Genomic DNA, 23,079 nt, shown 5'->3' on the forward strand with positions numbered 1-23,079 from the left:
TCGGATTTTACCGTTGATACAGTAGTGACAGGGAACCAATACTTCACTTCATTAATCTGGTTCCCTGTCTATTAGTGATCCGCTTTGCGCCTGCGCGCAGCTTAATTGGCAGAAACTTCCGCTGAGAATTGGCTGTCAAAACAAGAAAATTTGTAAATATTCCTTTCATTTATTCACATTCCCAACTGACAGTTATTTTATATATTTATCGTTTGACATATCAAGTCCATATGTGGAGTTTCTCCTACTAAACTTAGTTAAGATCGTTGAAATGGGCAGATCTTATATTTTTTTTGTAAATTTTGGAAATAATCTCGATCTATAAATCATGTAATGTGTGTATTGGTTTAGCGTAAAATTACTAAAAGCAAAACTATCTTTCATCAATCTGACGACCTTTCTGTCTATGGTTTGGTGACATTTAGTTATAAAGTCACAGACTCCGGATCAGACCTTGTAAGGCCTGACAGCAATACAATACAATATCATTTTTTTTTATTATATAATTATAAGCCCAACCAAGCCCTTTCCCAGTGTCCCCATCGGCCAGATTACCAGACCCATTCCCAATGGCAAATTATATGCTAGTCCTTTGCAAATCATTAAAAAATTCCCAATCAAACTGAAATTCCCAGATATCAAAACTGACAAATTTGCTATATAGAGTTCATTCCAGTATGGTATCAGACAGATGTTTCCACATGTTTCATTGTCAAATTTTAAATGTATTTTTTAAACTTTGAATGATACATGTATTTGTATTTGTTGGAATTAACAATGTTGCACAATTCAAAATATTATGCCAAAAGAGCATGAAGCAGGTTTCAAAAGGTACAAAATATTTTTCCCAATTAAGCATGCAATTTTATGATGCAAAATTTCCAAAACTTGTCTCTGTACTTTTTCTTAAAATGGCTAGAAAAAGGCTTGCCAGTATCAACATTTGAAATACTGATTTTCAGACATAAACTAGCTGAACATTTCCAATATGTCTCAAAATTCATTGGTTGTATACCCCTGAGTGTCAAAATTTCATTGGGTGAGGGTGAATAATTAAGAAACTATCAGTGCAAGCTTAATATTTATAAATTTCATCAGAAAATTACTCAACAAAATGAGGGCATCCGCCATACTGAGGGCACTCATTGATATATACATGGATCTAAAATTAATGGCTTATTATACAAAAATGTTATACATGTATTGAATTCAAATATTACTTTGCAGATCTAACTTAATTGTCAAAAATTAAAGATAAGCAAACCTTACACTAATTCAGGTGACATATTGACAGAAATAAATGAGTTGTGAAATAAAATATTCTGTGTCATAGATACTCAAAAAGACAATTAAAGTTGTGATCATCAGATTATCATTCTAATAATCAGGATATTTAGAGGTGTTACAGCTCTTTTATTCATTGAAGTATACAGCAGGTAACATGTAAATTAAACTTGTAACAAGTATGAGAAGATTAATAAAATTTTCTTTTCAAAACAGTGATTTTAATGTATTCAGTGATTAAATAATGTTTCTAAATTATGCTTTTCTACTCTGAAGTACTTATTGAAAATCAACATTGTTATCAGGTCGGTTGCTACATAATAACATTGCCAGAATTGTGTACATGTATACATAAAAAGATTATGTTGATCCATTAGTTTTTATCTAGAACTAAACTGGCTTCAGATAGATAGTATGTTAGAATTATTCATTTTTTGCTCGACTTTTTTTTGGTATTGTGATAGTACCTTGATCATAACCTTTTTTAGTTCTTAGTGTATTGTCTTCAAACTTGGCCACAACAACCCTTGGGACAAGACCTTTCAGTAGACCACACTAACCTTGACTTTCATTCATAAATGACCTTGACCTTCAAGGTCAAAAGTCCAAATTTTGCTTGTTCTTGCTATAATTGGCTGTAACTTTGTTATTTTTGAATGGATTGTCTTCAAACTTGAACATAATAATCTTCAAGGATATCCCTTAAAAATGACCAGACAGACCTTGGCCTTTTTTCATAAATGACCTTGACTTTGAAGGTCAAATTATTGGAATTTTCATTTTTTTGGCTATTATTGGCTGTAACTTTGTTATTTTTGAATGGATTGTCTTCAATCTTGAACATACTAATCTTCAAGGATAACCCTTAAAAATGACCTCATTTTCTCAATTTTGGGCATTAAATGACCATATATATTTATATATATATTTATTGGTGTAAATATATATACAACAACACAAACAATACAAACAACAACAACAACAACAACTTATTTATAGAATGCATTGCTTGTATCTATTTATAGAATGCATTGCATGCATGTATCTATTTATAGAATGCATTGTGTGTTTCTATTTATAGAATGCATTGTGTGTTTCTATTTATAGAATGCATTGTGTGTATCTATTTATAGAATGCATTGCGTGTATCTATTTATAGAATGCATTGCGTGTATCTATTTATAGAATGCATTGCGTGTTTCTATTTATATATACATAATATATAGACAAAACTTATGTGACAAGATAGATCGATTAAATTTATAAAAAGGAAACGTTAAGATTTGTTCAAACATTTCTTTGTTTGCTTTAATTTAGAGGCTCTTGTTTCAATTGCTTTAACTAAATTAAGTGTTTCTACTTCAATTATACTTTCAAACAGTAATCAGAACTATAATCAACAACAACATTTTGAAATTTATTTCTAGTTACAGAATAATTTGAATTTGTATATCATTTTAGAAAATGGCTGCCAGTTGATACGAAGCTAGTGGTCACCATGGCAACAATAGCAATGGAAGTTGATATGAGACCAAAGATCTTGATAGGTAGTCGGGATCCAAGGCCTGCCTTCAAACATCCACAACATACCAATAAGGCATTTGAGTACTTCAACATAATGAGAAAGTAAGCTTTCAAAGGAGTTTAATGTAGTCTGACTTACCCTTTTTTGTGTCACCTGCTACAAGGTAGTGACGACATAATGGACAACTTGTCCGTCGCCTGTCCCTCCGTCACAAAAATTGTCCAAACTACTCCTCAAAGACTGCCATTTCATCTGAACTTTACAGGAATGATCAGTACCAAGTCTTGTTGTACATATCTTTTGCATTTTACTGATTTTTGTCAGGGTTATGGCCCATTAACCTTTTCCCTCATATAAGCGTGTTTCGACGACTTTTTGCCCCCCCCCCCCCCCTTTTTTGAGGCCTCAAACAGTGAAAAAATGCCCTATTTAGGCCCCAAACACTGGTTTTCGTTTGTGAAATGTTGCTAAAAAAAGTGACCACTTTTTCGGCGCGGTCCCCCATGCAAATGTTACATCAGGGGGTTGCCAGAAGAGGGATGTGCCCTCTTCTGTTTGGGGGGTTTGAAGGGGGGCGGAGTCTCCCTCATCGCCAAGAAAATTTTGGACATGTGACAGGCTAAAAATGGCCTCAGGTCGATCTTAGGGTAACTAGTAACTGACGCTGAAAAGCCTTTTACTCTATCTCAATTCATTGAGAAGTTGCAGCACTTTGAAATCAGTTTTGATGGAAAAAAAACAATGCAAAATAGTGATTTTTGAGACGTCCCCCCGTTGCCATGATAGCAGGAAATTTACGATTGAGCATGCTGTGACAGAGGCTATGGTGTAGTCAACATTTGTGCCAAGTTTCATCAGTATTGAAGCATATTTCAAAGTTTCATAGCAGTTTGAACTTGTTACAGGAGGCTTTTCAATGAAAACGGCCATTTCTCGCAATATGCTCATGGGGTAAAAGGTTAATCTTTTTTGTGCTCCCACTTTAGAGGGGGCATTTAGATTTACCTTTGTCCGTCCGTTCTCATTTTTGTGTCGCATGTAGCTCAAAAAGTATTTGACCTAGAGTCATGAAACTTTACAGGACTGTTGCTTAGCATGTGATGTTGTGCACCTGGGTATTTTCAGGTGGATTTATTTAGTACTGTATTTTGTAGAGATATTGCCCTTGATTTAGTAAAAATTTGCAATTTTTAACTTGTGTCACTCATAGCTCAAAATGTATTTGACCTAGAGTCATGAAACTTTACAGGAATGTTACTCAGCATGTGAAGTTGTGTACCTGGGGTTTCGCATGTGAATTTACTCTGTTTTGTCAAAGTTATTGCCCTTGACTTAGTAGAAATTTGCAATTTTCAACTTGTGTGGCACATAGCTTAAAAAGAATTTGATCAAGAGTCATGAAACTTTATAGGAATGTTGTTCAGCATGTGAAATTATGAAACTGGGGTTTTGCTTGTGAATTCGTTCTGTTTTGTCAGAGTAATTGCCTTTGACTTAGTAAAAATTTGCAATTTTCAAATTGTGATGCACGTAGCTCAAAAAATATTTAACCTAGAGTCATGAAACTTAACAGGAATGTTGTCAGCATGTAAAGTTGTGCGCTTGGGGTTTTGCTTCTGGATTTATTCTGTCTGTCAGAGTTATTGTCCTTGACTTAATGAAAATTTGCAATTTTCAAATTGTCTTGTGCGTAGCTCAAAAAGCATTTAACCTAGAGTCATTTAACTTTATAGGAATGTTGTCAGCATGTGTAGTTGTGCACCTGGGATCTTGATTGTGGACTATTAAGTATTTCTAGAGTTATTACTCTTGACTTATTAAAAACGGTTCCATTATGTTGTGTTATGTGTTCCTTGAGTGCTTGAGTTAGAATCAATCAACTTTACAGGAATAATGACCAACATCACTGGGAAGCTATACACCTAGGGTTTTGTATGTGGATTTTTTTCAGTTTTGTTAGAGTTATTGCCCTTGACTTCATATAAATTTGCAATTTTCAACTTCTTCATGCATATCTCAAAAAGTATTTGATCTCTAGTCTAGGTCTGAAAGTTAACAAGAATATTGGTCAACAAGTGTACTTATGCACCTTGGTGTTTGCTTGTGGATTTATTCAGTATTTGTAAAGTTCTTGCCCTTTACTTAGTAAAATTTTTAGTTTTCATCTTGAAGCACATGTAGCCAAAAATATTTGACTAAGAGTCATAAGATTGACAAAACAGTGGAGTGTGGGGGCTCCTGTGTATTTTTAGAGTTTTTGCGGACTACTTCTCTTATACCAGTAATGCAATTTGAACAAAACTTTACCGGATTGATCGGTATTTCAAGCACTTGTACAAATAACACAGGTTTTCCAGTTGAATGATTTTTGGCTGAGTTATAGTCCTTTAAAAAAAGGCATTCTGACCACTGAGTTCCAAAACGCTAAAAATTTGAATTTCTTACATAGGTAAGATGGGGAACTTAAGAACTTAAAACAGAAAGATATGTATACACAAGATATGTAGAAATATACTCTGAAATAAACTGAAAATGGTATGTTTGTGTTATTAACTTAATATGCCCGTCCTTATTCGAAGCTTTGCTTTGCTGCTGTCTGTCGGTCCACCAACAGTTTCCGTTCATTTTCTTCACAAAGGTTGCCGATACTGAAATGAAATTTAGTATACAGATTTATCATGAGAATATCTAGTTCAAGTTCTTTTTTGAGTATGACTGAGAAATTTTTGAAGAGTTATAACCTATGCAGTATGCACTTAGAAAAATTCTAATTATTTTACAGTTTCCGTTCATTTTCCTTGCAGAGGTTACACATACCGAAATGAAATTTGGTATACAGATTTATCATAAGAATATTTAGGTCAAGTTCTGTTTTGAGTATGATTGAGAATTTTTTAAATAGTTTTGACCCATGGACTTAGAAAAATTCCAATTATTTGCCTTCTGCTCATTATCTCTGCAAAAAGTTGAACTAATTATTTACTGATATAGATGTCATGAGAAACATGTTTTTGTCAAAGATGTGATTTAGAAGACTATTTCTTGAATGCTCTTAAATTTAGGTATCTAGGATACAAGTCCACAATACTTTACCTACAAAGGTCATCTAATTAAATGAAATAAAGAATACAAAAAACATCAGGTTGATTGAATAATTTTATTTTATATATATGGTTATTGATAATAATTTATAATTTAGAAGTACAGTCAAATCTGGCTAATGGTCTATATGTCAACCAAGGTTTGTGCAACCTATAATTCAAAGACTTTTTAGCTTAGACATGTCATACTTGATAGGTTGATGCATCTCAAATAGTACTGGTAGATGACCCCTATTGATTTTAAGTTCAAAAGGTAAATTTCATTTCCACGTACACTGCCCATAATGTATACTGCCGGGCAGGGGAAGGGCATGTGCAAAAATAGTCATTCCGGAAAAAACAGCAAATAATCTGAAATTTTGCACACAAGTTATTGGTCTTGACATACATTTGTACATCAAATGGAATATTAATATCAAAATATTATTTCCAGCCTCGAGCTAGGATCACGTCTTTGTTGTCTGTCAGTCCATCCATCTGTCTGCAGTACCGAAAAGGGCCATCTAGCTGTGAACAGAACAATAGAATCCATTCTGTAACAATAAATAAGAGCTGACAGTCCTTTAATCAAACAATAGAAAATAACATAAGAAATGGATCCTTATTCCAGTTCGAACGCACATCCTTTATGAGAAATATTTTTACATTCTGATTCAGTGCAACTCTCTTCAGATAATAAGCATGATTGTACATACTCTTAAACTATTATTCTATTTTTAAACATTTAAAAACCGTTTTTAAATAAAGGAAATTTGTTTTTTACTGAGGCATAAAATGCCTTTAAGTACACTTTAACTAACTACAACATTTCAAATTATAATCAAATTAATTTATTACAATTTATTGAAATAATAGCATTGGGGTCAAGATTGACCTAACCCCAGGCATCATATGATTACATATAATTGAAAACAGACATTTTATATAAACTTTTATCATAGAGCCTTATTTGTTATCCAATATTATAACCATTTGGAATAAAGACACCATGCATGAACCTGTACCAATAATTGGGGTTAATGTGAGGAAGGCAAAAAACATACAGAAATCTAGTGTGATGTTCACGCTGGTACAAGCACGAGATGAAAGAGTTTGCATACTCATTTGAAAGTAAAATGCAAAGTTCAAATAAATTTTTTTATGTGTGTGCTTTTTTTTTCAGACAGGATATATTGTGTGATGTGGTTCTTGTGGCAGATAATGTTGAAATACCGTGTCATAGAGTGGTGCTGTGTGCCTGTAGTCAGTATTTCTACGCAATGTTTACTGGAGACTTAGCAGAGGCTAAATCTAACAGAATAACTCTACAAGAAATAGATCCTACAGCATTAGTATTGTTGATAGATTTTGTTTATTCATCTGAGATTCAAGTTACAGAAGAAAATGTTCAGGTACAGATATTTTAATATGTAACACACTTCTGACAAGAAAAGAGAACCATTATTAACATAATAGGAAGCCAATTAAGTTTTCATTGCATTTTCTGTGTTATTTTTGAAGAATGTTTATGGTATCTAAAGTTATATTTGTACTTCTAAAACATGATAGAAAACTGAAAGAAAATGCAGGTTGTCCTGGATTTCTAAGAAAATTAGGACCATTTTCATAGACAAATGTATTACACATAAATAGATCATATGTTTACAGATAGTCTGGTACATTCCGACTGTTAGACAGTTCAATTAAGTGCATTTTAACTTGATATAAAAAGAAAATGTTTCTTGGACACAAAGCTGATGTAGAGGATATTTTTCTAGAAGTATAAATTGCTCACCTTGTTTATTTCAGACATTACTGCCAGCAGCTAATATTCTACAGATGACGGAGGTACGAGATGCTTGCTGCGAGTTCCTACAATCTCAATTACATCCATCAAATGCTCTAGGTATCAAGGCATTTGCTGATCTGCATGCTTGTACAGAACTGTTCAATTATGCTAATACTTATTGTGAACAACATTTTACGTAAGTGCATCATTCTTATCTTAATTGTCATTAAACGTCTTCAATACAGTAGAAGTTAAAACAATATATTCCAAGGCTTAAAGTATTTTTGAGTCTGAAACAAAATATAAAATGAACTTGTTATTTACATGAATAATGTCTTAAGTTGACTGTAGATAGATGTCCCTTTAGTGTGATCATTAAGTATTTATATTAATTAAATCTAATTTTAAGTTCTAAATTTAATAATATATCTATGTGACAATATGTGTTGTACCTTGCTTTCACATTCCAAGATTCATTCAGATTTCTAAAAGAAAACGTGTTTCTTGTCTACCAGAAGAAGATAATGTTATAAAGGTAAAACAAATCTAGACTTACAAAACTTGAGTGGTTGATATTGTTGTGTTTACATAATATTGTTGTTTGTTGATTTCAGAGAGTTATATCACTATGATGAATTTTTATCACTGCCGGTTCAGAATGTATGTAAACTTATCTGTAGTGATAGACTTACAGTCACATCAGAAGAACAGGTAATACATGATATATATAGGTAACACCACACTAGAATAATATACAGTTATTTCATGGGTGTTTGTGGAACAATCAAAACTGTTGCCACAAGGTATCAGAGATGACATTTGGAACTGTTGCCAGAGGCCGAAGGCGCATGCACAGGATTTCAGCGATTCAATTAAACAGTTGTAAATAAGAAATTAGTATTTAAAGAAGACATTAGGTAATAATATAAAATAAAGAGATAGCTATAAGATTCCTTTATCTTTCCTCTCAGACACAGTAGCAATTTTGTTGTGATATAGTTTCAGTATGACAGCTACACTTGGTTGTCAAGGAAGACGATAAAACAAATGTAACAACAAAATATGCATTACAAAATGAAGAAGAAAAGATTTTTTTTTCAAATATTTCATTTTATTTTAATTTTATTGTAAATGATGATAAAGAAACATGAAATTTCAATATCCCTTCTATCTGGCTAATTATTGAGAGGCGATATATGTACAATGCACAGGAGTAATATATCAGTAAATGTAAATTGTTATTATGACTAAACGATATTGTAGGTATTTGAAGCAGTATTATCATGGGTAAATCATGACATTAGTAATCGTCAGGAGCTAGTATCTCAATTGATAGAGAATGTGCGTCTACCTCTCATGACGCAGGAATATCTTGTGCAGCGTGTCGAGGAAGAACCTCTCATCAAGTCAAACAGCCGGTGTAAAGATTTTCTTATAGAGGCCATGAAATATCATCTACTTAAAGGGGAACAAAAGGCAATATTCCAGACACCTAGGACTATACCTAGGACACCACTAGGTCTACCAAAGGTTGGTTATTGTATTTTTATGTCATCAGAGCATATGGTGAACTTTTGTTGCTGCCTGATGTCCAGTTTTCTTTTAAGTTTCTTCAATAACATCTCTTTCAAACCAATAAGTATATTTTAACCAAATTTCACAGGAATGGTTCTTCTGTATATTTTATAAAGGGAACCATTGTACAGCCCTTTGATTGTTTTACAAAGTAACCCTTTTTAAATGATTTTATTCAAATGCTGATGTATGACTTTTTCTGTTTCTGTGATACTGAAAATCTTATCAAAATACTGTCAGACAGTAAAAACTTTAAAATGTTCTCTTTCTTATGATAAATAGTTAAATTTCTTGCATATGTTAGTTGAAAATTACAAGATATTTTAATAATTTATTTGCATTTTTTCTTAAGGTTATGTTAGTAATAGGTGGTCAAGCACCTAAGGCTATACGTAGTGTGGAATGTTTTGACTTCAAGGAAGATAGATGGTTTCAACTTGCTGAGATGCCCTCTAGAAGATGTAGATGTGGTATATATAACTTTTATTCTTCTCCTTTATTATTCAAGCATACAGATTTGCATTAAATCATGTTTTTATTACTTGTATTACGATAGAATCAAATACTTCTAAATGACAGTGATATATGACTTGAATCCCATACTGGATATTAAATTCTTTCTTACATGGAATCCCTTCAGCTAGCTTGAGGACAGTAACTGTTGATAGTTGTGATAGTTTTGACTTGTTCAACAATTGTACTTAGAGACAGCACAAGAGAACAGCAGGGGTTCTATACTGTGTGTGAAGCAGGAAACTCCTGTATTATGATAATACATTGTATTTTGAGTATGTTTGTCAATTTAATATCCAATCATGTCAGTCTAAAAAAATTTTGATAATAAATTGCACCCTGTAACATTCATATGGAAAATTTTCATCTTTACTTGTTGAAGAAGACCTTCAGCATTAGCTAGCTGCTACAAAGCCAAATTACAGATATATTGCAATGGAATTTTTAAACCTTGACCATGCTAAATATCATAAGTGGACTAAGTCTAGTTCATTTTTCAAATTTGACAAAATTATTCATCATTTTTAAGGAAAATTTTAAGTGAAGTGCTGACTGAATATCAAACATGTACAGCATAATTATGATCAAACATGCCAGCTGATTTAGGTTTGCACTAGTTGCAGGGGTAAAATCTGCTGTGGCCAACAGGCTAATAGTTAATTGATTATTTTACTATTATAGGTGTAGCATTGATTAATGGTTCAGTATATGCTGTTGGAGGGTTTAATGGATCTCTGAGAGTAAGAACTGTAGATATGTATGACCCATTGAAGGATGTATGGACGGCCTGTCCTAGTATGGAGGCACGAAGAAGTACACTAGGTGTAGCTGTCCTAAATGATCTCATTTATGCTGTTGGAGGATTTGATGGTGCTTCAGGTATATGTAACGAAGTTGTAAGGGGGGTATACTGGAATCAGCTTGTCCTTCCGTCCGTCTCCCCGTCCGTCGGTTTTTCCTTGTCCGCCCAATAACTTGAGATTCCTTTGGCCCACAGTCTTCATATTTGGCATGGAGGTTAGTCATGATTAGTAGATGACCCCTATTGATTTTGAGGTCACTGGGTCAAAGGTCAAGGTCACAGGGGCCTTGACTAAAAAAACCTTGTCCGCCCAATAACTTGAGATTCCTTTGACCCACAGTCTTCATATTTGGCATGGAGGTTAGTCCTGATTAGTAGATGACCCCTATTGATTTTGAGGTCACTGGGTCAAAGGTCAAGGTCACAGGGGCCTTGACTAAAAAAACCTTGTCCGCCCAATAACTTGAGATTCCTTTGACCCACAGTCTTCATATTTGGCATGGAGGTTAGTCATGATTAGTAGATGACCCCTATTGATTTTGAGGTCACTGGGTCAAAGGTCAAGGTCACAGGGGCCTTGACTTTAAAAAGCTTGTCCGCCAAATAACTTGAGATTCCTTTGACCTACAATCTTCATATTTGGCATGGAGGTTAGTCGTGATTAGTAGATGACCATTATTGATTTTGAGGTCACTGGGTCAAGGTCACAGGGACCTTGACTAATAAAAAGCTTGTCCGCCCAATAACTTAAGATTCCTTTGGCCCACAGTCTTCATATTTGGCATGGAGGTTAGTCCTGATTAGTAGATGACCCCTATTGATTTTGAGGTCACTGGGTCAAAGGTTAAGGTCACAGGGGCCTTGACTAAAAAAACCTTGTCCGCCCAATAACTTGAGATTCCTTTGACCCACAGTCTTCATATTTGGCATGGAGGTTAGTCATGATTAGTAGATGACCCCTATTGATTTTGAGGTCACTGGGTCAAAGGTCAAGGTCACAGGGGCCTTGACTAAAAAAACCTTGTCCGCCCAATAACTTGAGATTCCTTTGACCCACAGTCTTCATATTTGGCATGGAGGTTAGTCATGATTAGAAGATGACCCCTATTGATTTTGGGGTCACTGGGTCAAAGGTCAAGGTCACAGGGGCTTTGACTTTAAAAGGCTTGTCTGCCCAATAACTTGAGATTCCTTTGACCCACAATCTTCATATTTGGCATGGAGGTTAGTCGTGATTAGTAGATGACCATTATTGATTTTGAGGTCACTGGGTCAAGGTCACAGAGGCCTTGACTAAAAAAAAGCTTGTCTGCCCAATAACTTGAGATTCCTTTGATCCACAGTCTTCATATTTGGCATAGAGGTTAGTCGTGATTAGTAGATGACCCCTATTGATTTTGAGGTCACTGGGTCAAAGGTCAAAGTCACAGGGGCCTTGACTAAAAAAAAGCTTGTCCGCCCAATAACTTGAGATTCCTTTGACCCACAGTCTTCACATTTGGCATGGAGGTTAGTCGTGATTAGTAGATGACCATTATTGATTTTGAGGTCACTGGGTCAAGGTCACAGGGGCCTTGACTAAAAAAAAGCTTGTCCGCCCAATAACTTAAGATTCCTTTGGCCCACAGTCTTCATATTTGGCATGGAGGTTAGTCCTGATTAGTAGATGACCCCTATTGATTTTGAGGTCACTGGGTCAAAGGTCAAGGTCACAGGGGCCTTGACTAAAAAAACCTTGTCCGCCCAATAACTTGAGATTCCTTTGACCCACAGTCTTCATATTTGGCATGGAGGTTAGTCATGATTAGTAGATGACCCCTATTGATTTTGAGGTCACTGGGTCAAAGGTCAAGGTCACAGGGGCCTTGACTAAAAAAAGCTTGTCCGCCCAATAACTTGAGATTCCTTTGACCCACAGTCTTCATATTTGGCATGGAGGTTAGTCATGATTAGAAGATGACCCCTATTGATTTTGGGGTCACTGGGTCAAAGGTCAAGGTCACAGGGCTTTGACTTTAAAAGGCTTGTCTGCCCAATAACTTGAGATTCCTTTGACCCACAATCTTCATATTTGGCATGGAGGTTAGTCATGATGAGTAGATGACACTTATTGATTTTGAGGTCACTGGGTCAAGGTCACAGAGGCCTTGACTAAAAAAAAGCTTGTCTGCCCAATAACTTGAGATTCCTTTGATCCACAGTCTTCATATTTGGCATAGAGGTTAGTCGTGATTAGTAGATGACCCCTATTGATTTTGAGGTCACTGGGTCAAAGGTCAAAGTCACAGGGGCCTTGACTAAAAAAAAGCTTGTCCGCCCAATAACTTGAGATTCCTTTGACCCACAGTCTTCACATTTGGCATGGAGGTTAGTCGTGATTAGTAGATGACCATTATTGATTTTGAGGTCACTGGGTCAAGGTCACAGGGGCCTTGACTAAAAAAAAGCTTGTCCGCCCAATAACTTGAGATTCCTTTGATCCACAGTCTTCATATTTGGCATAGAGGTTAGTCGTGATTAGTAGATGACCCCTATTGATTTTGAGGTCACTGGGTCAAAGGTCAAAGTCACAGGGGCCTTGACTAAAAAAAAGCTTGTCCGCCCAATAACTTGAGATTCCTTTGATCCACAGTCTTCATATTTGGCATGGAGGTTAGTCCTGATTAGTAGATGACCCCTATTGATTTTGAGGTCACTGGGTCAAAGTTCAAGGTCACGGGGCCTTTACTTAAAAAAAGCTTCTGACAAAGTGGTATGCGGGGGTATTCACGCCATGACAGTGGCAGTTCTAGTTAGACTAGAAATAATGATAAATCATTTTACTTGACTGTTACCTGTACACCCTGGTATGGCACAACAATTATAGTTTTTGCATGCAATTCCTTATCTCATTTGCCACTGAAAGTATTCATCTGTAATTTCAAACATATTGGAAGGATCAGTAGCTCCAGCAGGGAATTTAACATGTTATATTCATTTATAAACTTGGAATATTTTTCCATAATCTTTAAAATAGCTCACTAGTTTTACAATCAAGCACTTTAAATAGTTGAGTCAATCTTTTGTTCACGGTTCAAGAATACCTTTCAGTTATGTTAAAAAAATAGACTATTCTACGTTGTATTATTTACTTTAAACTTCAGGACACAAATTTAAACAATATAATTCTAGTCAATTATGATAAGCAGGGTTTCTATTATGCTCCTGAAGGGTAGCATATTAAAATCGCATCGTCTGTCTGTCTGTCTGTCTGTCCAGGCTACCAAATAGGGATAGAGGGCCATCTAACTGTAAACAGAACAAAATAGAACAATAGAGTTCATTCTGTAACAATAGAGTAAGGTGACATTGGCCCTCAATTAAACAAAAGGAAATAACATAAGAAATGGCCCCTTATTCCATTCGGCAGGACGTCCATCTGCGCCCCCACTTCATTTGTGCCAGACTGTAACTTTGTCACACATTGAGGGATTTTGAAATAGCTTAGCACAAATGTCTACCACATCAAGATGATTTGTCGCATCCAAGAATTATATCCCTTCCTCAAAGGTCAAGGTCACACTAACATTTTGAAGTTTCACATTGTCACAATTAGAGTTAATAGTTACACACATTCGTGTCCGGACTGTAACTTTGTCATGCATCTATGGATTTTAAAATAACTAGGCATAAGTGTTAATTAAGATGTGTTGGGTCCTAGAATTATGTCCCTACCTCAAAGGTCAAGGTTACACTAACATTTTGAAGTTTCACATCACAGAGTTAATAGGTATGCACAATCGTGTCCAGGCAGTAACTTTGTCATGCATCGAAGGATTTTAGAATAACGTGGCATAAATGTCTACCACATCAAGATGATGTGACAAGTCCAACAATCATGTCCCTACCTCAAAGGTCAAGGTCACACTAACATTTTGATGTTTCACTTTATCACAATAAGAGTTTATAGGTACACATATTTGTGTCTGGACTGTAACTTTGTCATGCATTGAAGGATTTTAGAATAACTTGGCGTAAATGTCAACCAAATCAAGACGACACGTGCGTCCAAGACCCATAACCCTACCATAAAGATCAAGGTCACACTTATAGTTTGAAGGTACTCATTCTCTCGAGAAGAGTTTGAAGATACTGTATAAGTACTGTATAAGTACTTAAATATCATGTTTGTATGATTTTCGCTTACCCTAAGCTTGATTTTTTTGTAAAATAAAACTATTATAGTGTGGCGCATGCAATAAACATACTCTTTTGTATTTGTACAATATCTTGTGTCTACGTGCGATTTTACCATTGTTTATTTTTCACACTTCATATTTATACACATGCAGTATAACAATTAATTGTTGTCATTGCACGTTGTTGATCTTTGTTTATTAATATTTATATACTGATACATGATGATTACGATAAAACACATAAGCAGTCGCCTGCATGTTTTCCGGACGTAATGTACATGTAACATCAACACATCTTGAAATGTTGTCTGTTTGTATCGGTTATTTTTTAAAAAAAATATCTAAATTAAACCGCAGAAATAAAAAACATCAATGCGAGAATGCAGACATAAGATACGCAGAAATTTAAAACTCCTTATTTTAACAAAAATCGCAGAATATTAAGCCTGCAGAAATAAGTACTTATCGGTACACATTTTTGTCCGGACTATAACTTTGTCATGCATTGAAGGGTTTTAAAATAACTTGGGTTTTAAAATAACTTGGCACAAATGTGTACCACTTCAAGACGATGTGTCGCGGCTTAGGCTCATGTCCGTCTGTCCATCCGTGCATCCCCACAACAATCATGTCCAGACTGTAACTTTGTCATGCATTGAAATAACTTGAGACAAATGTCTATCACATGACAATGTTGTGTCACATCCAAGAACTCGGTTCCTTCTTCAAAGGTTTAGGTCACACTTATATTTTGAAGGTTTACGTTATCACAATTAGAGATTATACATGTAGGTACACACATTCGTGTCCGGATTATAACTTTGTCATGCATTGAAGAGTTTTAAAATAACTTGGCACAAATGTCTACCACATCAAGATGACATGTTGTATGTAAGACCCATGTCCCTACATCAAAGGTCAAGGTACTTATGCTCATAAGAAGAGTTTGAAGGTACACATTAGTTTCCAAACTGAAACATTGTCATGCATTGAAGGATTTTAAAATAACTTGGCATAAATGTCTACAACATCAAGATGATGTTTGGCATCGAAGACCCTTGTCCCAAGATGTTAAGTTTGCCTTAAATAGCACTTCATTTCACAAGAAAAATATTAAGCATTAGTTACTTTCATTGTCTTTTCTTTTCATAATACCTGCATGCTTCAGAAACATGTTTCATTCACAACTCACTGCTGGGGTTAGAATTATACTAGGTTAAATATTAAATAATGATTTTGGTGCCTTAATGTGATTGTAGGTCTGAATACAGCCGAGTGTTTTGATGTACGTTGTGGTGAATGGAGAATGATTGCACCAATGAGTACAAGGAGAAGCAGTGTTGGAGTGGGAGTTCTCAATGGTAGCATACATGTTTTTCTCTAATGCTCTATATATTTTACTTCTTTTCATATTTGTATAAATCTGTTAAATAATAAATTATATATTGAATACTTGTTAGGTAGCTGGTATTTGAATTATTGTAACAAACAAGCATAATATCCAAACTGTCCCCAACCAGGTGTTAAAAACTAGTATAATGAGTAATAAGTGTTGTTAAATGTTATTACTTAAAGTTGAATTTCTCTTTTGCCTTTCTCAATCTTCATTGGTGCAATAACTGGTAAAGACACCCAGAAACCAAGGCACTTTGCAGGACTTGAAAGAACTATTTCTAAGTACCCAAAAAGAGGTTTAGAATTAATGATTAAACATGTAAAAGGAGTTTTCTTCAGAAAATGATTGACATTTATTTAAAAACAACACAATGTCCATTAAAATATTATGCTGAAGGGAATGCAATATAACAGCAGAAATAAAACATCATTTTAATCTAAACATTCTGCATGAGTATACCAAATACATACATGTACCATATAATATACATAGTATATGGATCAACATATGAGCCGCGCCATGACAAAACCAACATAATGCGTTTGCGACCAGCATGGATCCAGACCAGCCTGCGCATCCGCGCAGTCTGATCAGGATCCATTCTGTTCGCTTACAAACCCTATTACAAGTAGAGAAACTGATAGCGAACAGCATGGATCCTGATCAGACTGCGCGGATGCGCAGGCTGATCTGGATCCATGCTGGTCGCAAACGCATTATGTTGGTTTTGTCGTGACACGGCTCATATGTGATGCCAAATTTCTCATAAAACACTATTTCAGGTTATGTGTACGCAGTGGGCGGGTATGATGGCTCGTCAAGACAATGTCTCAGCTCAGTAGAGCGATATAATCCCAATGATGATACCTGGTGTGCTGTTGCTGAAATGTCGTGTAGACGTAGCGGAGCAGGTTTATATAACTACTTTCTTGAATAGAATTTCAGTGTAATAAAATGCGTATATGTATATCTGCTTGTGCAATAAATGGATAAAGATAATAATTACCTGAACATACTTTGCTTAATGGTCAGAAATATTTATATTATTTAGTACAAATATTGTCTATTAGATTCTTTCAGAAAATTGTAAGTTATGCCCCCATTTTATGCTTTTCTGAATGATAAGGTACAGCATATAGGTACCAATTTGTCCGCTACTCATGCTGTGTCTTATATAGCTGCAACATTTATTGACTAATATGTTTTGATATAATGATAACTACCACTCATTGGTTCATTCCATCTATTTGGTTAAGATCAGTACCTCTGAGGCTAAAATAGATTTTTTTATCTTTGTATAAGGGACATAGAGGAGCATTCATAGGTGTTACTGATATTGTTGTTTACTACTCTTTTGTTACTATTCTATAAACAATGAGTGAAATGAATTATACTGTCCAGCATTCATATCAACATGAGATGATTAAAGACAGTGTATGTAATCTATTTTCAGGTGTTGGTGTGGTGGATGGCCTGTTGTATGCTGTAGGAGGTCATGATGGACCACTAGTCAGAAACTCTGTAGAAATGTATAATCCAGAAACCAACTCCTGGACACAACTAGGAGATATGCATAGTTGTAGGAGAAATGCAGGTTTGTTATGGTTATTGAAAGTCTTATGACACTTCAGGCATTGGTTTTATGTCAGATGTGTCTTTTTGAAAATATGCTGAAAAACTATATTACAGCTAGTCCATTCAAACATAATTGTATGCATGTAGAATATCATAGAATGTCATATAAATTGTATGTAGATGTCTTCATGTAGGCCCAGTTTCAAAATAATCTGTACATACTAGTGAGATTTGCAACTTATAGTCATAACATCATTTTTAGCTCGACTATACGAAGTATATGGAGAGCTGTCCTACTCGCCCCGGCGTCCGCGTCCAGATTTCAGATTAAAGTTTTGGTGCAGTAAAATATTTTTCACTATAACTTTGTCATTTCTTAAGGAATCAACTTCAAACTTAAAATATATGTTCCTTATCATCAACCACATCTTATGTGACAAGGTTCATAACTCTAGCACCAATATTTTCAGATTTATCTCCCCTTGAACTTAGAATTTTCCTTAAAAAATACAATTTTTTACTGTTACTTCTTTATTTCTTAAGGGATCAACCTCATACTTCAAATATATGTACCTTATCATCATCCCCATCTTATGTGACAAGGTTCATAACTTTAGCACCAATATTTTCAGATTTATCTCCCCTTGAACTTAGAATTTTCCTTAAAAAATACTATTTTTTACTGTTACTTCTTTATTTCTTAAGGGATCAACCTCATACTTCAAATATATGTACCTTATCATCATCCCCATCTTATGTGACAAGGTTCATAACTTTAGCACCAATATTTTCAGATTTATCTCCCCTTGAACTTAGAATTTTCTTTAAAAAATATTATTTTTTACTGTAACTTATTTATTTCTAAAGGGATCAACTTCATACTTCAAATAAATGTACCTTATCATCATCCACATCTTATGTGACAAGGTTCATAACTCTAGCACCGATATTGCAAGAATTATCTCCCCATCAACTTAGATTTTTTTACTAGAAAAATGTTATTTTTTACTATAACTTTTTTAGTTCTCAAACTTCAAATACTTATTCCATATAATCAATTATATTTTATGTGACAATGTTAATAACTCTTGAAGTAATTTTTACAGATTTATCTCTCTTTGAACTTAGGATTTTCTTTAAGAAATATTATAACTTTGTTACTTTTTAAGGTATCTACTTCAAACTTCAAATATATACTTCTTATCATTACATACATGTTGTGTGACAAGGTTCATAACTCTAGCGTGACTATTTCTAGAATTATTTCACTTGATCTTGGAATTTATTTTTAACAAATGAAAGTTGCCATATGACAATTATCTGTATATCCTACAACATAACTAATATATAAAGAAAAAAAGAGCAAGAAAAGAAAGAAGTTTAATGTTTATATAACACAGGTGTGGTAGCAAATGGAGGATACCTGTATGTAGTGGGAGGTGATGATGGATCTTCAAATCTAGGATCAGTTGAGTGCTATGACCCTAAAGCTAATGCTTGGACATTGTTATCATGTAGTATGATGACTGGGAGAAGTTATGCTGGGGTAACTGTTATAGATAGACCTACTTACTAGAACTTTTATCATCCAAATCTAGTGGGCTATAATACTCACCTCTACACAGATGTGCTTCTATCAACAGAAAGGTATTCAGTATTCAACCATGTGGCACTGATAACACTTGCACCAGACTTGACTTTGTAAATGTTCTTCATTTGTTTGGAGGCTTTAACAGTTTATATCATGGTGTCCATATGTAATTTCTGTACCTTCTTGATGGATATTCACACATTAGTAAAACCTGTCAAGTGCTGGCTGATACCCAGTGGAAATATGTACTGGAATGTTGGATGCAGCAAGTACTGGTTGTGATAGAGATAGAGTTAATTGTGTATATATAACTTATTATTGTGGGAATATCAATATGCTTGCATGCATTTACACATTGTTAACCATCTTCAATCACACAGCTATTATATCTGGGGTTAATTATAACGGCTACATAAGATGTTTTTTGTTGGTAATATAGATTTTTCTTTTGCCAAAAGTAATAACTATCATGTATTTTTGAAGTAATTAGTAAGAATTGATGTGCAGTTATTATCTTTGATACTTTGTGTAGTAAAGTGAATGTGAGGGAAAAACTGTTTATCATTCTGATTGTTGAATGTCATCTGGCACAAAAATGTCATCTCCAGTTGAATATATTGTTTATAATTTTACAATTTCTCTGTAAAAATGTCTGACAATCAGATTTGTTCTTGAGAAGATATAAGAAGATGGTTATTAAGAAAATGACATGAGTTTAGCTTACAGCTAAAACGTAGGTTGTATTATTGAATATCCTAAACATTGTGCTTGCATTTTTATATGCCCAAAAGAATTTCGGGCATATTATGTTATACCCCCTGGCGTCCGTCCGTCCGTACAAACCCAGAGGTACTTGTGTGACTTGAAGAACAATGGGTAGCAGTAAATTCTCTTTGATCCTAATCATTCCGTTTTTACTTGAGTGTCTTTTTTTTAAGCCTTGTGTGACTAAAAATGGCTAAAAAGATCAAAGAACCACATAAGTACTATTTGATAAGTATGTCCGTCCGTCCCTTAGCAATTTGGTTTCCGGAGCATAACTAAAGTTCCATTTGGCCCACAATATTCAAACTTCATAGTATGATTGTCCATATTGGGTAGAAGACCCTTATTGATTTTGGGGTCACAATGTCAAAGGTCAAGGTCACTATTACTTTAAAACTGAAAACAGTTTCTGGAGCATAACTTAAGTTCCATTTGGCCCACAATATTCAAACTTCATAGGAGGATTGTTATTTGAGGGAGGTAATACTTTATTTAATTCCCATGTCTTACAAATGCTTCATCTTTACTTAAAAAAAACTCACTTTCGGGCATATAATGCCTCGCCTAGCAGTGCTCTTGTTTGTTTGTTTTTTGACATGCTGAATTGTTATTTGATATATGGTTGAACCTCTCGCCATAAGATTGTTGTTTGATAAAATTGGGACTTTTATTTGTGGATTTCAGCTTTAGAATGACATATTGACATTGTTGTTGAAGTGACATCAGCAGTTCAGACGAAAATTTAGGAAATTAGTAGGTGAATAGGTTTACACTAATTTAACATCTAAGCTATTTTAACATTTAAGTACAGTTATACATGTGATGTATTTGCTAATGTGAATTTGTTTTTATAGAAAGGAGTATGAAATACATTAGTGCTATTATTTTGCTATTTTTAGAAGCAGTGAGATGATCTCATTGTAACAAGTTTTAGCTTTATATATATGAGCCGTGTCATGACATTTCCAACATAGTGGTCAAATGACGTAATCGTAGAAACGCGACGTCAAAAGTGACGCCAATATTTCTTAATGATATAACGCGTGCTTTTCCAATCATCACTGTGTAGTTTTCAGGGAAAAATAATCTGATCTATCATTTTTCAGATATGTATATTAACACGTCAATTGCAAACTGATAATATGGTCAGTGAACAGAACATAGTAAACATCGACAGATATATGCAAGCGTCCGGCAATATACTTGTACATTCAAATATCTCTTTATCTGTATAAAGATATACTACACATCACGGTCAAGTATGCTTGGTTCGTTTTTGGCCCATTCGTGTTTGCCTATTCATTCGGTTTAACCCCAGCAGACATGCATTTACACAATTTTAGCGTATTTCATGTGTGAAGTACACATATTTTGAGTTTTATTGTTCTACCATACATTTGGCTATACAGAGAATAAAAAAAAATTTGCAATGGATGATTTGATCAGTTAAAGGTTTTGTGTTTTGCTTTTATGGCGAAACCTGATAATTTTAATTTAACAGTGTTGTTTTCTTTCATGTTTTAAAATGATAATCAAAAACCGAGATATTGTTAACCAGGTTTTCCGAAGGAAAAAACTGGTTATTAGATTGAGGTATGTCGGCGGGCGGGCGGGCGGACGGGCGGGCGGGCGTAAACAATTTCTTCTGTGCGCAACTCCTCCTACATTTCTCAACTGATTTTGACCAAACTTTCACAGAAGCTTTGTCATCAAGTGCCCTGGCGCATATTGTCGGGGTTTTGCGATTAGATAATATTTGACCTAATTATGGCCCTTTGTTTTTTTTCCTTATATAAAATATATAGTGAACAATTTCTTCTGTGCGCAACTCCTCCTACATTTCTCAATGGATTTTGACCAAACTTTCTCAGAAGCTTTGTCATCAAGTGCCCTGACACATATTGCCAGGGTTTTGCAATTGGTATATATTTGACCTAATTATGGCCCTTTGTTTTTTTTCCTTATATAGAATATATAGTGAACAATTTCTTCTGTGCGCAACTCCTCCTACATTTCTCAATGGATTTTGACCAAACTTTCTTAGAAGCTTTGTTATCAAGTGCCTGGCACATATTGTCGGGGTTTTGTGATTGGATAATATTTGACTGAATTATTTCCGAAGGAAAAAACTGGTTATTAGATTGAGGTATGTCGGCGGGCGGGCGGGCGGATGGGCGGACGGGCGGGCGTAAACAATTTCTTCTGTGCGCAACTCCTCCTACATTTCTCAACGGATTTTGACCAAACTTTCACAGAAGCTTTGTCGTCAAGTGCCCTGGCGCATATTGTCGGGGTTTTGCGATTAGATAATATTTGACCTAATTATGGCCCTTTGTTTTTTTTCCTTATATAAAATATATAGTGAACAATTTCTTCTGTGCGCAACTCCTCCTACATTTCTCAATGGATTTTGACCAAACTTTCTCAGAAGCTTTGTCATCAAGTGCCCTGACACATATTGCCAGGGTTTTGCAATTGGTATATATTTGACCTAATTATGGCCCTTTGTTTTTTTTCCTTATATAGAATATATAGTGAACAATTTCTTCTGTGCGCAACTCCTCCTACATTTCTCAAAGGATTTTGACCAAACTTTCTTAGAAGCTTTGTTATCAAGTGCCTGGCACATATTGTCGGGGTTTTGTGATTGGATAATATTTGACTGAATTATGGCCCTTTGTATATTTTTTCCTTATACAGAATATATAGAGAACAATTTCTTCTGTGCTCAACTCCTCCTACATTTCTCAACGGATTTTGACCAAACTTTCTTAGAAGCTTTGTTATCAAGTGCCTGGCACATATTGTCGGGGTTTTGTGATTGGATAATATTTGACAGAATTATGGCCCTTTATATATTTTTTCCTTATACAGAATATATAGTGAACAATTTCTACAGTGCGCAACTTCTCCTACATTTCTCAATGGATTTTGACCAAACTTTCACAGAAGCTTTGTCATCAAGTGCCCTGGCACTCACTAAATTCCCATGTTTCTTCCAAGACA

At 34.8% G+C, this 23,079-nt stretch overlaps 1 protein-coding gene across 1 annotated transcript; it reads left to right on the top strand.

Annotated features, from left to right (window-relative positions):
• The first annotated feature begins 28 nt into the window (after positions 1–28).
• LOC132749500 (kelch-like protein 3) lies at positions 29–21,630 on the top strand. Its single transcript, XM_060739290.1, has 12 exons — positions 29–152; positions 2,746–2,910; positions 7,073–7,301; positions 7,699–7,874; positions 8,293–8,389; positions 8,942–9,208; positions 9,606–9,723; positions 10,448–10,645; positions 16,006–16,107; positions 16,925–17,053; positions 17,596–17,736; positions 19,118–21,630. The coding sequence occupies exons 2-12, from the start codon at positions 2,783–2,785 to the stop codon at positions 19,291–19,293; spliced, it is 1,761 nt and encodes a 586-aa protein (XP_060595273.1). The 5' UTR covers positions 29–152; positions 2,746–2,782; the 3' UTR covers positions 19,294–21,630.
• The last annotated feature ends 1,449 nt before the right edge of the window (positions 21,631–23,079 follow it).

The sequence above is a fragment of the Ruditapes philippinarum genome, unplaced genomic scaffold (assembly GCF_026571515.1).
Source record: "Ruditapes philippinarum isolate M1 unplaced genomic scaffold, ASM2657151v2 ctg575_1_1_1_1, whole genome shotgun sequence".
Lineage (NCBI taxonomy): Eukaryota > Metazoa > Mollusca > Bivalvia > Venerida > Veneridae > Ruditapes > Ruditapes philippinarum.

What these genes read in the sequence shown, in the direction of transcription:
- LOC132749500 (XM_060739290.1), top strand. Translation starts at nt 2,783, where the DNA reads ATGGCAACAATAGCAATGGAAGTTGATATGAGACCAAAGATCTTGATA. An exon ending in TTACAGAAGAAAATGTTCAG is followed by an intron (nt 7,302 to 7,698) that starts GTACAGATATTT and finishes TGTTTATTTCAG; the next exon opens with ACATTACTGCCAGCAGCTAA. An exon ending in GTGTAGACGTAGCGGAGCAG is followed by an intron (nt 17,054 to 17,595) that starts GTTTATATAACT and finishes ATCTATTTTCAG; the next exon opens with GTGTTGGTGTGGTGGATGGC.